At 36.9% G+C, this 16,281-nt stretch overlaps 1 protein-coding gene across 1 annotated transcript in view; it reads left to right on the forward strand.

The window, feature by feature from the left end:
* LOC144222951 (AT-rich interactive domain-containing protein 2) overlaps window positions 1-16,281 on the forward strand; it is a 166,141-nt gene that overhangs the window by 123,624 nt on the left and 26,236 nt on the right. The window contains exon 15 of the mRNA XM_077753660.1: window positions 4,628-4,776. Within this exon, the coding sequence (XP_077609786.1) occupies window positions 4,628-4,776 (149 nt within the window). The remainder of the gene's footprint in view (window positions 1-4,627; window positions 4,777-16,281) is intronic.

The following is a 16,281-nucleotide window of genomic DNA, read 5'->3' on the forward strand; positions in this document are numbered from 1 at the left end:
GAAGAACCAATATAAAAAAAATAGCTCTTCCTGAATAGAGTAGATGATATAGAATATTCCTCAAGAGTGATCATTCTAAAAATATGGCTTTGAAGCCTATTTTTACGTTTGCACTTGAGTTAGAGTTGTGGCTAATGGTCTAGCAATTCTTCATGGTAAATAGCAAGAAAAAGTAAACTAATGCATCCTAAAAGAAATCTATTTTACACTCTCATGTAAAAGATCTAATTCTTAAAAGATAGTTAATTTAAATGGTACTTTAAAAAATTTGCAGCATAGGGGCGCCTGGGTGGCTTAGTCGGTTAAGCGTCCAACTTTCGCTTAGGTCATGATCTCGTGGTTCGTGGNTTCATTTGATGTAGGCTATAAGTATTTTAATTCTTTTTTGTTTCACTCATATATAAATCACCTAGCTCAAAATTATTATTATAAATTATTATATAAAAAATCACCTTTTTAGTTTCATCTGTTCTTCACCATAATTTTTTTTATTGGAGTGCTTTAAATGTTTTTTTTAACGTTTATTCATTTTTGAGAGACAGAGATAGAGGTCGAGCGGGAGAGGGGCAGACAGAGAGGGAGACACAGAATCTGAAAGTCTGTAGGCTCTGAGCTGTCAGCACAGAGCCCAACGCAGGGCTTGAACCCACGAACTGTGAGATCATGACCTGAACTGAAGTTGCTTAACCAACTGAGCCACTGAGGTGCTCCTATTGGAGTACTTTGAAACAAATATCAAATATTATTTTATTTTGCCAATAAATAATCCAGAGTCTATTTCTTTAATTGTTAAAGTACTTTTCTATATTTACAGTACAAATCACATCTAACAAAAATAGACCCAGTTCATGGTCAGTGTTCCCTGGTTTTCTAGTTGTCATTAACAAATAATGTTTTGTTTTTTTTTTAATGCAACTTGTTCAAATCAGGGTCCACAGATTTTTTATGCATTGCATTTAACAGCTTAGATTAATTTGAGAGCAGTCATCCTTGCCACATCCCTCATTAACATTTGAGTTAAAATACCCTGTGATTCCTTGTTAGATTTTCTGTGTGACAACAAATAAGAGTTTCATAATGGAAAAAAAAACAGGATAAAGATCTGTTAGAACTTATAAAAGTAAAAATAAGCTGAATCTTCAAATATATGACAAGATACCTAATTTAAATGGTAATAGGATAGGGAACTAGAAGGTTAATTCTGAGGAAATTTGATGCCTCTGGCAAATTTACCCTTAAAATTCTGGGATATTTGTAACTTGTTACTCTTTAACATTTGTATTTGGCTGAAACTGGCCCTCTTGATTACTCCCCCTTATTAGAATTTTCTGGATTTTTAATATAATATTTTTATTTCAGGGAAGTAATTTTCATACTATTTTGATAAATAAACTAATTCTAATTTTCCATTTCTTTGTCTCTGACCCTCTTTTTTTTTTTTCCCCATCTGTTTTGTCATCTTCAGTTTTTATGGCTTTAAGAATTCACGGGTGAGGGGCACCTGGATGGCTCAGTCAGTTAAGCGTCGGACTTCATGATCTCATGGTTCAGGTTCATGGGTTCCGGCCCCACGTCAGGCTCTGTGCTGACAGCTCGGAGTCTGGACCCTGCTTCAGATTCTGTGTCTCCCTCTCTCTGCCCCTCCCCTGCACACTCATTCACGTCCATGCATGCTCTCTGTCTCAAAAATGAACATTAAAAAAGCTTTTGTTTTTATTTCACAGGTGAGAGTGCCTTGGTGGCTCAGTCAGTTAAGCATCCACTCTTGATTTCAACTCAGGTCATGATCTCACAGTTCATGGGATCCAGCTGGCATTGGCATTGTGCCAAATATGGAGCCTGCTTGGGATTCTCTCTCTCTCTCATTCTCTGCCCCAGCTTGTGCTTGTGCTCTCTTCCTCAAAATAAAGAAATAAGACACTTTTTAAACAAGTGATTTAAAAAAAATAGAATTCACAGATGAACGATTGTCAGATCCATGTTTCTAGCATTAACTTTAGTAGTTGTTGATCTATTACTCTTTCTAAAACAGACTCATCCTATCTTTCCTCCAAAATACGATTTGCCTTTTGGATTTCTCTCTTGGGACTTCTAGCATAATAATAATAGTAACTATTGCTATTTATTGAGTGAGACTCTAGAGCTACGTTCTTCATCTATCATTTCTCTAGTCTTCCCACCGTTTCTTAAGTTGGATTTCATTATTTAACAGTTTATAAATGAGGAAACTGAGGATCAGAGAGGTTAAAGAGATTGCCCAGGGTCACATAACTAGTTCAGAAGGCAAATTTAAAGTTTGAGTGCTGATCTGTTAACCTAGAAAGTCCACATCCTATCCATGATGCCCATTTTTCATGCATGTATATGCATGCATGTTTTCTCCCTAACCATATTGTAAAATCTTAAGGGTAGGACCCAACTATAGAAACAACTTTAATTACATCCCAAAGGTAGATTTTTTTTCCCCTAAGTTTATTTTGAGAGAGAGCACAAGTGGGGGAAGGGCAGAAAGAAAGGGAGAGAGAGAGAGAGTTAGTTCCAAGCAGGCTCTGCAGCATGGAGCCCGACACAGGGCTCAGTCCCACAAACCATGAGATCATGACCTGAGCCACAATCAAGAATCAGACACATAACTGACCGAGCCACACAGGTGCCCCAAGATTTTATTTTTTTCAAATAATATCTACATCCAACATGGGACTGACTCAAACTCACAAACCTGAGATCAAGAGTCACTTGCTCAACCAACTGAGCCAGCCAGGTGTCCCAGGACCTTTTGTTTGTTTGTTTCTTTGTTTATTTTTGAGAGAGAAAGAGCTAGTGGGGGAGAGGCAGAAAGAGAGAGCGAGCGAGCCCAGGCTCCTATGCACAAGAGCAGGGGAGGGGCAGAGAGAGAGAATCCCAAGCAGACCCCTCCCTATCAGTGCAGAGGCCAGCCTGGGGCTCAAAACCAGTGAACCGTGCATGAGATCATGACCTAAGCTGAAATCAAGAGTTGGATGCTTAACCAACTGAGCCACCCAGGCACCCCATGACATCACATTTCTTTTTCTTTTTCTTTCTTTTTTTTGAAGTTATTTATTTTGAGAGAGAGCAAGAAAGAGAGCATGAGCAGGGGAGTGGCAGAGAGAGAGGGAGGGAGAGAATCCCAAGCAGGCTACATGCTGTCGGTGCAGAGCCGGACGTGGGCTTGAACCCACGAACGGTGAGATCATGACATAAGCGAAATCAAGAGTCGATGTTGGGGTGCCTGGGTGGCTCAGTTGGTTAAGCTTTGGACTCTTGGTTTCAGCTCAGGTCATGATCTCCCCGTTCATGAGTTCAAGCCCCACATCAGGTTCTGCTAACAGCCCCGAGCCTGCTCGGGATCCTTTCTCTCTTCCCTCTCTCTCTCTCAAAATACATAAAATAAACATTAAAAGAAAAAAAAAAGAGTTGGATGCTTAACCAGCTGAGCCACCCAGGTGCCCCAACTTCACATTTCTAAGAGACTTTTTTTTTCAGCATTTCATTTTCCTTTTTTTCATTTTTATGCTGTAGCCTTATATGTGTTTCATCTTTTTTTTCTGATTATTATGGATTTTAGTCTGACATTTTCAGATATTTTTAACTTAGTTTTGCCCAACTATTTCTAATATCACCATGTAAGTGAATAGTGTACTTAATATTTTCCCAAAGTTTAAATTTATTGCCTTCAAACAATGCTTTGAAAATGGGGTGCTACCATTTCTATATGAGAAATTCAATATTGTTTTTCACTTTGTGATGTTATTAATAAAATCTGAGTTAAGGTTCAAAGTAAACATATTGCCTCAAATTGTTTTAAGATATAGTTATTTACTTGTATTTTTCAGAGAGAAAGGGATGGGATGTAGAAGAAGAAAACAGCTTATATTTAAAAGACTTAAGCCTATAATTAGAATCTTTTACTTGTATTGTCCATCAAAAACTATAACTGAGTGACTTTAAAGACTAAAGTTGTTAAGAGCTTACTATAAAATAGTATTTACAACATTCTACTTATGGTTAATTCATTTTTAACATCAGAAATTTTCTTTTCTTGGAGGAGGGCACTTGTGGGGATGAACACTAGGTGTTATATGGAAAACAACTTGACAATAAACTATTAAAAAGAAATTTTCTTTTCTTTTTGCTAGGTGTTGTTTACTTTATGTTGTATTGATTAAAAAATCTAAATGGAAATATGTGCAAAAAAATAATAGTTTGCAACTGATTTGTTCTTGTAAAGAATGTACGTAAATAAATGGGTGCATTTATAGTAGACTTCTCGTCTTAATTTATAATTGTGTTTCTGCCTAATTTTTTTAATATAAAATTCTTAATTCTAAATAATGTATATCCTGTAACAAAAACAATATGATCTTGCCTTTGTGGTTCATATGAAATAAAAGAACCTTATTTCCTAATTATTTTGATAAACATAGTTATCTTTTTAAAGAATTTAAAAAAAAACCATGAAAACTACAAATGTAAGTTTTATGTTAGAAGTTATAACTGTCAATGTAATCATACGGTTTTCATTATAATCCTCATTTTAAATGTGTACTATAAAATGTGAGTGTTTCTCAGTGTCATCTCACAAGCCATGTGGTTATGTTTTTCACAGAACACTCCTCTGACGCCTTCACCAGCTGCACAGGTGCAGAACCAGCCCAGCACTTTTCAGCCTTCTCCGTTCAGTGCGTCTAATCAACAAGGGGATCCCGTGAGGAAACCTGGACACAACTTCATGTGTCTGTGGCAGTCTTGTAAAAAGTAAATGGCAATTTTATTTGATACACATAAATGCTCTTTGTTCTGGAATGCTTTTATATTGAAATTTCTGTCATCTATACTTTCATGAAAATTTTCTTTTGAAGCCAGTGAAGTGTTTTAGCAAAAGTATTTTCTGTTAAGAGGGAGTTTTATGGAGATCTATTAGCACTTAAACTAAGAAGTATATATAAACCATAGAGCTTCATTGCCTAATGGGAGGTTATTGGGGAGTGTGTTTCGATATTAGTTTTAAAAACAAAATCAGCTAAGCGTTTGATTTCATATTTGGCTATGAAAGAAGTTTTTTTAACATGACTTGAAGTTGGTGGTGGCTGTAGAATTTCTTTATTGTGGCAACTTAATGGTAATAATCTGTTAGGAAGACTGACTTGTCTTAAATTTGAGTTTGGGTTGGACACTCAATGAGATTTACTTTTAAAACCATATCATCTCAGAATTTAATAACTAAGATCAACAATGAGTAGAACTGAAATCCTTAAAGACAGGGCTTTCTTCGACTTGAAGAAATACTTGAGAAAAATGTTAGTTAAAATAAAGTAGTTCTTTTAACAGTGCTTAGCCAAGACCCTTTGCTCTGTCACTTTTTAGAGGCGAGGGACTAGGCACTTGTCTTAGTAGACATAATATTCTTTTTATGTTTTAGATATTAAAGATTCCATTTCACTTTTTCTAACTACTGAAAACAGAAATTCCCACATTATTTTTAAAATTATATTTGCTATTCATAATTTTTATGATATTCTACGGACATTGTACTTTGCTGTAAACTTCATATACATATTTGATATGGGATTGTAGCTATCACTGTAGCCTATGGATTATTTAAGAGCATGCACAATTTCCTTGGACTGTGTTTATCAAACTTGAAATCTCAACCCAGCAGTAGCTTCATGAAACCATTTTGGCAGGTCTCTACTGGTAGGTTCTTGCTGGCTTTTTTTCCCCTAATGAAAAGAAAATTAAATATATCAGGTTCCATCATGTCAGTAAATGTAATTGTTGAATTTAATATGGGGCACGTGTGTACTAGATTATAGCGTAAAATCTGTTTGTCAAAAGGTTGTTTAAAAGTCAGTTCTTTAGTTTATCTCTCATTATTTCTTTGATTAATTTGACCATCTTGTTTTATGTTGTAAGTTAATTTGAAACTTTCTTTACCACTGTCAGTTGCATTCTTTACTTTGTTTAGATTTTATTTTTGTCTTTCCATGCAAATGGTAGCTGATAGAGTAGGTAGTCAGCTAATCCTGCTTGTTGACTAAAAAGTTTGAGAATAGCTGTTTTTGATAAAGCGCTTATAGTATTTCAAGAAGAAAAATTGCTGAAAGGGTTAATGAACCTAAATGCATAGCACAGTTTCCCATCTGCTAGTAGGATCAATGTTACAAAATTTGATCTGTGCCTCCTCTTTGGAAGTCTTTTTTTAAAGAGACTCAATAACGCTTCTTAGAGCTAGTCATTTTTTAAAGCCATTTTTAGATGCTGCAATCCTAATTCAGTTTGATTCTGCAAATATTTATTGAGCACCCTCTAGGAGAGTGTATGTGCTAGGAGCTAGAAATAAAAACGATTATTCTCAGCATTTAAAGAAGCACATCTAAAAAACCAATTTACGATATAAATAAAGAGTTGTAAGAAGATGATTTCATGGTGTTACTGGCTGCATAGCAGGCAGTTAATGTAATGCTGGGATAGTTACAAAAGTTTCATTACAGACATTACTTTTGAATTGGGTCTTGTAGAACGTGTAGGAGTTTGCCATGCAAAACTAATTTCAGTCAAATTAGCAAGTGCAGGAAATTATAGAACGAGTTTGTATGCCCAGGGACCTATGAGAAGCTTAGGATAGCAAAAGCATTAGGGCATGAAGACAATATTGACTTTTATTATTTAGATTTAGGGTGTGTTTTTGGTTTTTTTATCCTTTCTTTCTTTAGGGTTTTTTTTTTTTTTCAATTTTTTAATTTAAATTCTAGTTAGTTAACAAACAGTGCAATATTGGTTTCTGGAGCAGAATTCAGTGATTCATCACTTACATACAACATGCAGGGCTCATCATAACAAGTGCCCTCCTTAGTACCCATCACCCATCTAGCCTATCTCCCACCCACATCCCTCTATCAACCCTCATTTTATTCTCTGTTGTTAAGAGTCTCTTGTGGTTTCTTTCTGTCTCTCCTCTTCTTTTTCCCCCTTGCCATATATTCATCTGTTTTGTTTCTTAAAATCCACATATGAGTGAAATCATATGGGATTTGTCTTCTTCCACTTTGTGTAATACATTCTAGTTCCACCCACATCATTGCATATAGCAAGATTTCATTCTTTTTGATGGCTGAGTAATATTTTGTTGTATGTATATACCACATCTTTAGCCATTCATCAGTCAATAGATATTGGAGCTCTCTGCATAGTTTGACTATTGTTGATAATACTGCTGTAAACATTGAGGTGCATGTGTCCCTTTGAATCTGTATTTTTGTAACCTTTGGGTAAATACCTAGTAGTTCAATTGCTGGATTGTCCAGTAGCTCTTTTTTTTTTTTTTTAACTTTTTTAGGTTTTTTGTTTTTGTTCTGTTTTTTTTTGGGGGGGGGGGGGAGGTAGCAGAGCAGAGGAAGGACAGAGGATCCAAAGTGGGCTCTGTGCTGACAGCAGAGAGCCTGATTCAGGGCTTGAACTCACAAACCATGAGATCATGACCTGAGCCAAAGTTGGACACCTAACCAGCTGAGCCACCGAAGTGCTCCTATGTTTATTTTTTTTTTGAGGAACCTCCATGCTGTTCTACAGAGTAGCTGCACCAGTTTGCATTCCCGCCCACAGTGCAAGAAGGTTCCCCTTTCTCTGCACCTGTTGTTTTTTGTGTTCTTTATTTTAGCCATTCTGACAGGTGTGAGGTTGTATCTCATTGTGGTTTTGATTTGTATCTTCCTGATGATGAGTGATGTTGCATATCTTTTCATGTGTCTGTTAGCTATCTGGATGTCTTCTCTGAAAAAGTGTCTATTCATATCTTCTGCCCATTTCTTCACTGGATTATTTGTTTTTTGAGTGTTGAGTGTGATAAGTTTCTTGTAGATTTTGGATACTAACCCTTTATCCAGTATGTCATTTGCAAATATCTTTTCCCATTCCACAGTCTGCCTTTTAGTTTCATTGATTATTTCCTTTGATGTATAGAGCTTTTTATTTTAAATAAGTCCCAGTAGTTCATTTTTGCTTTTGTTTCCTTTGCTCCTGGTGACGTGCTCAGTAAGAAGTTGCTATGGCCGAGATCAAAGAAATTGCTGCCTATGTACCCCTGTAGGATTTTGATGGTTTCCTGTCTCACATTTAGATCTTTCATCCATTTCGAATTTATTTTTGTATATAGTGTAAGAAAGTGGTCCAATTTTATCCTTCTTCATGTTACTGTCCAATTTTCCCAAAACCAGTTGTTGAAGAGACTGTCTTTTTTCCATTGGATATTCTTTTCTGCTTTGTCAAAGATTATTTGACCATATCATATAGTTGTTAGTCCATTTCTGGATTTTCTATTCTGCTCCATTGATCTATGTTTCTGTGTTTGTGTGTGTGTGTGTGTGTGTGTGTCCGTACCATACTGTCTTAATGACTACAGCTTTATAATATAACTTGAAATCCAGAAACCGTGATGCCTCCAGTTTTGCCTTTCTTTCTCAAGATTGCTTTGGCTATTTGGGGTCTTTTCTGGTTCCATACAAATTTTAGAATTGTTTGTTCTAGCTCTTTTGAGAAATGCTGGTGTTATTTTCATAGGGGTTGTATTGAGTATGTGGATTGTTTTGGGGGGCATTGGCATTTTAACAATATTTGTTCTTCCAGTCCATGATCATGGACTGTTTTTACATTTTGTTTCTTACCCAGCTCCTTTCATAAGTGTTCTGTAGTTTTCAGAATACAGATCTTTTACCTCTTTAGTTAAATTTATTCCTGTGTATCTTATGGTTTTAGGTGCAGTTATAAATGGGGATCGATTCCTTGATTTGTCTTTTGGCCACGTTATTATTGGGGTATAGAAATGCAACAGATTTCTGTACATTGATTTGATATCCTGTGACTTTGCTGAATTTATTTATTGGTTGTAGTAGTTTTTTGGCGGAGTCTTTTGGATTTTCTACGTAGAGTAGAAATAGATTCTATTTCTACATAGAATATCATGCAAATAGTGAAAGTTTGACTTCTTCCTTGCCAGTATGGATGCCTTTCATTTCTTTCTGTTGTCTGATTGCTGAAACTAGGACTTCCAGTACTGTGTTGCACAACAGTGGTAAGAATGGACATCCCTGTCGTGGTCCTGACCTTAGGGGAAAAGTTCTGTTTTTCCCCATTGAGGATGATATTAGCTGTGGGTCTTTCATACATGGGTTTTATGAAGTTGAAGTATGTTCCTGCTACCCCTGCTTTGTTGAGCGTTTTTAATCAAGAATGGATGCTGTATTTTGTCAAATGGTTTTTCTGTGTCTATTGAGAGAATCATATGGTTCTTCTCCTTTATTTAACGTGGTTTATCACATTGATAGATTTGTGGATATTGCACCAGCCCTGCAGCCCAGGAATAAATCCCACTTGATTATGGTGAATAATTCTTTTAATGTACTGTTGGATTCAGTTTGCTAGTATCTTAGTGGGATTTTGCATCTATGTTCATCAGGGATATTGGCCTATAATTTTCCTTTTTACTGGGGTCTTTGTCTGGTTCTGGAATCAAGGTTGTGCTTGTCTAATAGAATGAGTTTTGAAGTCTTCCTTCCTGTTTCTATTTTTTGGAACAATTTGAGAAGAATAGATTTTAACTCTTCTTTAAGTGTCTGGTAGAATACCTCTATGAAGTCATCTGGCCCTGGATTTTTGATTTTTTGGGAGATTTTTGATTACTGTTTCAATTTCTTTGTTGGTTATTGGTCTGTTCAAATTTTGTTTCTTCCTGTTTCACTTTTGGTAGTTTATGTGTTATTCTAGGGATTTATCCATTTCTTCCAGGTTGCCTAGTTTGTTGACATAAATTTTTCATAGTATTCTCTTATAAATATTTGTATTTCTTTCGTGGTGATTGTGATCTCTCCCCTTCATTTTGTGATTTTATTTATTTGGGTACTTTGTGTTTTCTTTTTGATAAGTCTGGCTTGGGGCTTGCCAATTTTATTCTTTCAAGAACCAGCTCTTAGTTTCATTGATCAGTTTTACTGGTGTTTTTTCCTTTCTGTATGGTTTATTTCTGCATTAGTCTTCATTATGCCCCTCTTCTGCTGGCTTTAGGCTTTATTTGCTTTTCTAGCTCCTTTAGGTGTAAGGTTAGGGTGTGTATTTGAGACCTTTCTTGCTTCTTGTGGTAGGCCTGTATTGTAATATACTTCCCTCTTGGGACTGCCTCTGCTATATCCCAAAAGTTTTGGACTATCATATTTTCATTTTCGTTTGTTACCATTTATTTTTTTATTTCCTCTTTAATTTCCTGGTTAACCCATTCATTCTTTAGTAAGATGTTCTTTAACCTCCAAGTATTCGTGGTCTTTCCAAATGTTTTCTTGAGGTTGACTTCAACTCTCATAGCATTGTAGTCTGAAACTATGTATGGTATTATCTCAGTTTTTTTGTACTTGTTGAGGCCTTATTGGTGACCCAGTATGTGATCTGTTTTGGAGGATGTTCCATGTGCACTTGAGAAGAATGTACACAGATGAATATATGAATATATCTGTTAATTCCATCCCATCTACTGTGTCATTCAAAGCCATTGTTTCCTTTTTGATTTCCTGCTTAGATCTATCCATTGCTGTAAGTGGGGTGTTACACTTACACCCTGCTATTACTGTATAACTGTCAGTGGGTTTCTTTATGTTTGTTATTTATATATTTGGGTGCTTCATGTTGGGGGCATAAATATATACAGTTGTTAGATCTTCTTGATGGTTAGACTCCTTAATTATGAAAGAATCCCCCTCTTCATCTTTTGTTATAGTCTTTGTTTTAAAATCTAGTTTGGCCCTGGGCACCTGGGTGGCTCAGTTGGTTAAGCGTCTGACTTTGGCTCAGGTCATGATCTCTCGGTTTGTGGATTCGAGCCCCACATTAGGCTCAGAACCTGGAACCTGCTTTGGATTCTGTGTCTCCCTTTCTCTGTGTTACTCTCCCACTCACAGTCTGTCGCTCTCTCGCAAAAATAAGCATTAAAATTTTTTTAAATAAATAAATAAAATCTAGTTTGTCTGATAGAAGTAAGACTACTCTGGCTTTCTTTTGGCATCCATTACCATGATAGATGGTTCTCCATTACCTTAACTTTTAGTCTGCACATATCTTTAGGTCTAGAATGAGTCTCCTGCAAACAGCATATAGATGGATCTTGTTTTTTTATCCATTCTGATACCCTGTTTTTTGATTGGAGTATTTCGTCCATTTATATTCAGAGTGATTACTGAAAGACAAGAATTTAGTGCTATTGTGTTACCTGTAGAGTTGGTGTTTCTGGTGATGTTCCCTTGTCATTTCTAGGCTTTGTTGTTTTTGGTCTTCCCCACCCCCTCCAACTCACAGTCCCCCTTAATATTTCTTGTAGTGTTGTTTTTGTGGTCACGAACTCCTTTAGCTTTTGTCTGAGAAAGTCTTTATCTCTCCTTCTATTCTGAATGACAACCTTGCTGGATAGAGTATTCTTAGCTGCATATTTTTCTCATTCAGCACATTGAATATATCCTGCCACTCCTTTCTGGCCTGCCAAGTTTCTGTGGATAGGTCTGCGGCAAATCTGATCTGTCATCCCTTGTAGGTTTAAGGACTTTTTTTTTTTTCTTGCTGCTCTCAGATTTCTTTCCTTGTTTGTGTATTTTGTGAATTTGATTGTGATATGCCTTCGTGATGGCTGGCTTTTGGTGAATTTAATGGGAGTTCTCTTTGCTTCTTGGATTTTGATGTCTGTGTCCTTCCCCAGATTAAGGAAATTTGTTTGAATAATTTGTTTGAATAAACCTTTTGCCCCTTTTTCTCTCTCTTCACCTTCTGGGGCTCCTATATTATGAATGTTATTCTGTTTTAAGAAGTCACTGAGTTCCCTAAATCTGCATTTACGATCTATTACTTTCATTTCCCTCTTTATTTCAGCTTCATTATTTTCCATAATTTTATCTTTTATATCACTAATTTGTTCCTCTGGCTTGTCCATCCTCACCTTTGTGGCATCCATTCAGGTTTGCATCTCGGTTGTAACAATTTAAAATTTGGCACAAGTAGATTTTTAGCTCTTTTATGTCTTCAGTATGGGATTTTCTAGTGTCTTCTATGCTTTTTTCAAGCCCAGCTAGAATCCTTACAGTTGGCTATTTTAAATTGTAGTTAAAACATCTTATTTACATCTGTATTGATTTGGCCATTATTTCTTCCTGTTCCTTCTTTGGGGGTAAATTCCTCCATCTTATCATTTTGGAGGAAAACAAAAATAATAATAAAATTAAATTAAAATTAAATTTTTTAAAAAATCAAAGGAAGTAGATCCTATGTGTGTTTTGGTCTGCATGTTTAAAGGAAGCTTGAACAAAGAAAAAAGGAGAGAAAAAAATAAAAAATTAAAAGTTAAAAAAATAAAATAACTTTAGGGACACCTGGGAGGCTCAGTTGGTTAGGTGTCTAGCTTCAGCTCAGGTCATGATCTCACGGTTCATGAGTTCAAGCCTGGTGTTGGGCTGTGTGCTGTCAGCTCAGAGCCTGGAGCCTGCTTTGGATTCTGTGTCGGTCTCTCTCTCTCTGCTCCTCCACTCATTCTCTCTTTCTCTCTCTCTCTCAAAAATAAAACATGAAAAAAAATTTTAAGAATTGTTAATAAAATAAAAACTTTACCGTTTCTGTATCCAAGGGCAGAAACAAACAAAAAATCCAAATGAAGCTAGATCCAGTTTGCCCTGATGCTGAAACTTTGCAGCAGTTTGTGATCAGTAGAACTAAGAGTGTGGAAGGGATTTGTGCTGATCTTAGCACCAAGGTCTTCACAGGGTGGGGCTGCCGCTCTCATTCTCTGGTGAACTTGGCCTAGTAGAAATGTGCCTGGAGGGCACAGAGGGCAGGGCTTCATGTATCAGCTCTATTTGCCACTTGCTGGCGCTGTTTAGCTCCCTGAGGTCAATGTTTCTGGTGGGCTAGTGGTAAAAATGGCTTCACCCCACTCTCTACTTCCTCCAGTGGGAAGTTCAAGCCTTCACAGATGTGTGATCAATCACTCCTCCATTGTCCCCAACTCCCCTCAGCTCCCCACCTTCAATCTGTGTCAGAGCTGTATGCCTGCCAGTTGGCACCGCCCTCCTGAGTTTTATCTCAGGAACCTCTGTGTTTTAAAACCCCATACTTCAGAGACCCTTACAGTGGGGACCCACAGTGATCTGTGGGAGTGTCTCACCACATTACGTCTGCTCTCCAGGTGCCCCAGAAAACATTCACGTGACCACGCGGTAACAGCAGCAGCTCAGAGTTTAGGTAAAGCCCAACACAATGTTGATGCCAGATTTTGCTGCCCTCAGCCAGTGTCTTTCTTCCTGTAACAGTGAACAAGGCAGGTCTGTGGCCCCCGCAGTGCCATTTGCCCATGGAGAGGTTCTATCGCCTCTACCAAGTGCATCCTAGGCCGGGGAACTTCTCCTCATGTGCCCCAGGGGATCCTCAGACCGTGCTGCCCACAGTGGAGCCCTGCCGCGCTTCGAGCTCTGCCAGCTGCGACCTCTGAAGCTTCAGGCCGTGTGCTTCACTGTTCATAAAAGCTGGTGGTATTGAAACTCTCTCCTTTTTCCCCGTCAGTGGTTTTGGGACACAGTTTTCTTGTGCAGTCTCTTGCGCTTATTCTCGCTTTCTCTCTAGTGCGTTCAGGGGCACTGCTTTTCTCAAGAACCCAGTGCGCTGCTCTCTCTCCCCTCTTTCTCCTCTCTGCAAAATGGGCTCCCTCCCTTCTGGGGCACCACAATCTTCTCTCCATCATTTCACCTCTCTTTGTTCTGTACCTGCCAGGTTCTTCCCTCAGATTATGCAGATTGTTTTCTTAATCCTCAGATCAATTTCCTAGGTTTTCAAAATGATATGATGTTATCTAGCTGTGTTCCAGGGAAGAGACCAGCCCAGGGTCCACTTACTATTCCACTCTCTTAACTCCTCCTCCTCTCAGATTTAGTTTTAATACCAAGTGGAAAATACAGGTCATTGTCATTGTCCACCAAGTGTCTGTATTCTAATTTCTTTTATAACGGATCAAAATTTTAACAAAGATCTTCTTTGTTTCCATCAGATTTTAATTAAAAATTTTTTCTTTCACTTATGTATTATTGTGAAATGCTCCGTATATAAATTTGAAATCATTGATCAAGTGTTCTTTTCCTTTCATGGAATTAAAAATGACTTTGGGTATACAGTTAACCTGTTTTTAGTTCTGTGGTACAACCATATTTTACATGGTTATTTCTATTTCTAATTCTTCTTTTCTTTACGTAATGTAGAATCTTCAGCCACTCTTCAACACCACATTTCAATAATTGCTTTTAAATCTGAATTTATCTCTTAAAAAATGAGGACCCTACTTTTTAAACATAATCTACCCTCCTGCAAAAAAATAACACTAATCCCTTCAATATTATGAATTCTTCAAATATCCAGTCTCTATTTGCATTTCTCCACTTTTCTTTTGCTTAAATTTGAATGAGAAACTAAGATTCTAACATTGCAACATTGCTTTTGGTTGAGAAGTCTTTGAAGTATCTTTTATTCTATGTGTTACCCCTTCATCTCTGTTAATTTTTTTCCTTGTAAGTTTTTGTTGATAAACACAAGTTATTTATTTGTCCTTTAAGAACAATTACAGTCTGAATTTTACTGGTGTTGTTTAGCTAACTTGTTACTTCTGACCCTGTGGTTGGTAGTTAGGTCCAGATATTTGAGATTTTGGTTTGAGTTTTATGAAGAGCATTTTGTACTTTTATCAGGAGATATGTAATATCTTGTTGTCTCTTTTTGTGTGATATGAACAACCATTGAGGATCATTATCTAGATCCATTATTTCATTAAGAGTTGTAAAAATTCTTTGATTTCTCTGAGGAATAGTAAGTAGCGAAAAGGCTAAATATGTTACTTATGATATCTCTTATTTACCAGTTTTCAAAATATTGTGTCATTTACCTACACTCTTAAAAGGTGTACCATGAAGTTTGGATTTTGTTTGTTTGTTTTTTCAGTATTCTTAAAAATGAACTTATGAATTTAAAAACATTTGAAGTGTTTTAGTCCATTTCAGTTACTATCTCTTTTTTTTTTTATGTTTATTTTCACACACACACAGAGACAAGGGAACGGAGAGTGAGCAGGGCAGAGACAGAATCCCAAGCAGGCTCTGTGCTGTTAGCATGGAACCCCATGCAGGGCTCGATCTCAAACTATGAGATTGTGACCTGAGCCAAAATCAAGAGTCAGATACTTAACCAGCTAAGCCACTTGTGTACCCCTTTTATGCTTACTATTTCTTGATGTTCAGATTGTCCCATCTTTGGCCAGTAAAGGACTTTTCAAACTGGTTCCCAATTCCTTTGGTTGTGATCTTAATATAAGTCTTTGCTGGTTTCCTTACTTTCTTTTAGATGTAACGTTCCATGCTTATCTGATACATTTCCTACCACATGGAATCAGATTTCTCCAAAGAGGTCCTGTGTTTTTTCATGGGAAATGGTATTTAGTCTAGGCTCCAGGAAGTATCCATTGCTTTCATTGTTCTAGACTTTTTAGTAGACTAGAAAGACTAATGGTTTTTATTGTTTTTGACTTAAAAAAATTTTTTAATGTTTTTATTTCTGAGAGATAGACAGTGTGAGCAGGGGAGGGTCAGAGTAATGGGGAGACACAGAATCTGAAATGGGCTCCAGGCTCTGAGCTGGCTGTCAGCACAGAGCCCAGCGCGGGGCTCGAGCTCCCGAACCATGAGATCATGAGCTGAGCTGAAGTCAGACACTCAACTGACTGAGCCACCCAGGCGCCCCAGAAAGACTAACGGTTTTTATTTCATGCTTAGATGTATCTTCTCAGCTCTTAGATCGCATAATCCATATTTTGTTCCCTTCTAGCACTTTAATTTTTTAACTTTTTGATCCATCTGTAATTTAGTTTCATGTATAAAGTGAAGTGTGAATGTGGCTTTATGTCAAGATGGTGGAACTATTCTGTATAGTACTGTAGTGATGAATATGTGACATTATGCATTGTCAAAATCCACACAACTGTATGGCACAAAGACTGAATCATAATGTAAACTATGGATTTTAGCTGATAATAAACTGCAGTTTTCAGTTTATAGAAAAGTTAAGCAGATCATGCAGAGTCCCCATGTATTCCCTCTTCCCTACAGTTTCCCCTAGTAGTAACATCTTGTATATGTCATGATTGATGACTAATATTTGTACATTATTATTAGCTAAAATCCATAGTTTTTACATTAGTATTCACTC

Source organism: Crocuta crocuta, unplaced genomic scaffold, assembly GCF_008692635.1.
Source record: "Crocuta crocuta isolate KB4526 unplaced genomic scaffold, BGI_CrCroc_1.0 scaffold30, whole genome shotgun sequence".
Taxonomy (NCBI): Eukaryota; Metazoa; Chordata; class Mammalia; order Carnivora; family Hyaenidae; genus Crocuta; species Crocuta crocuta.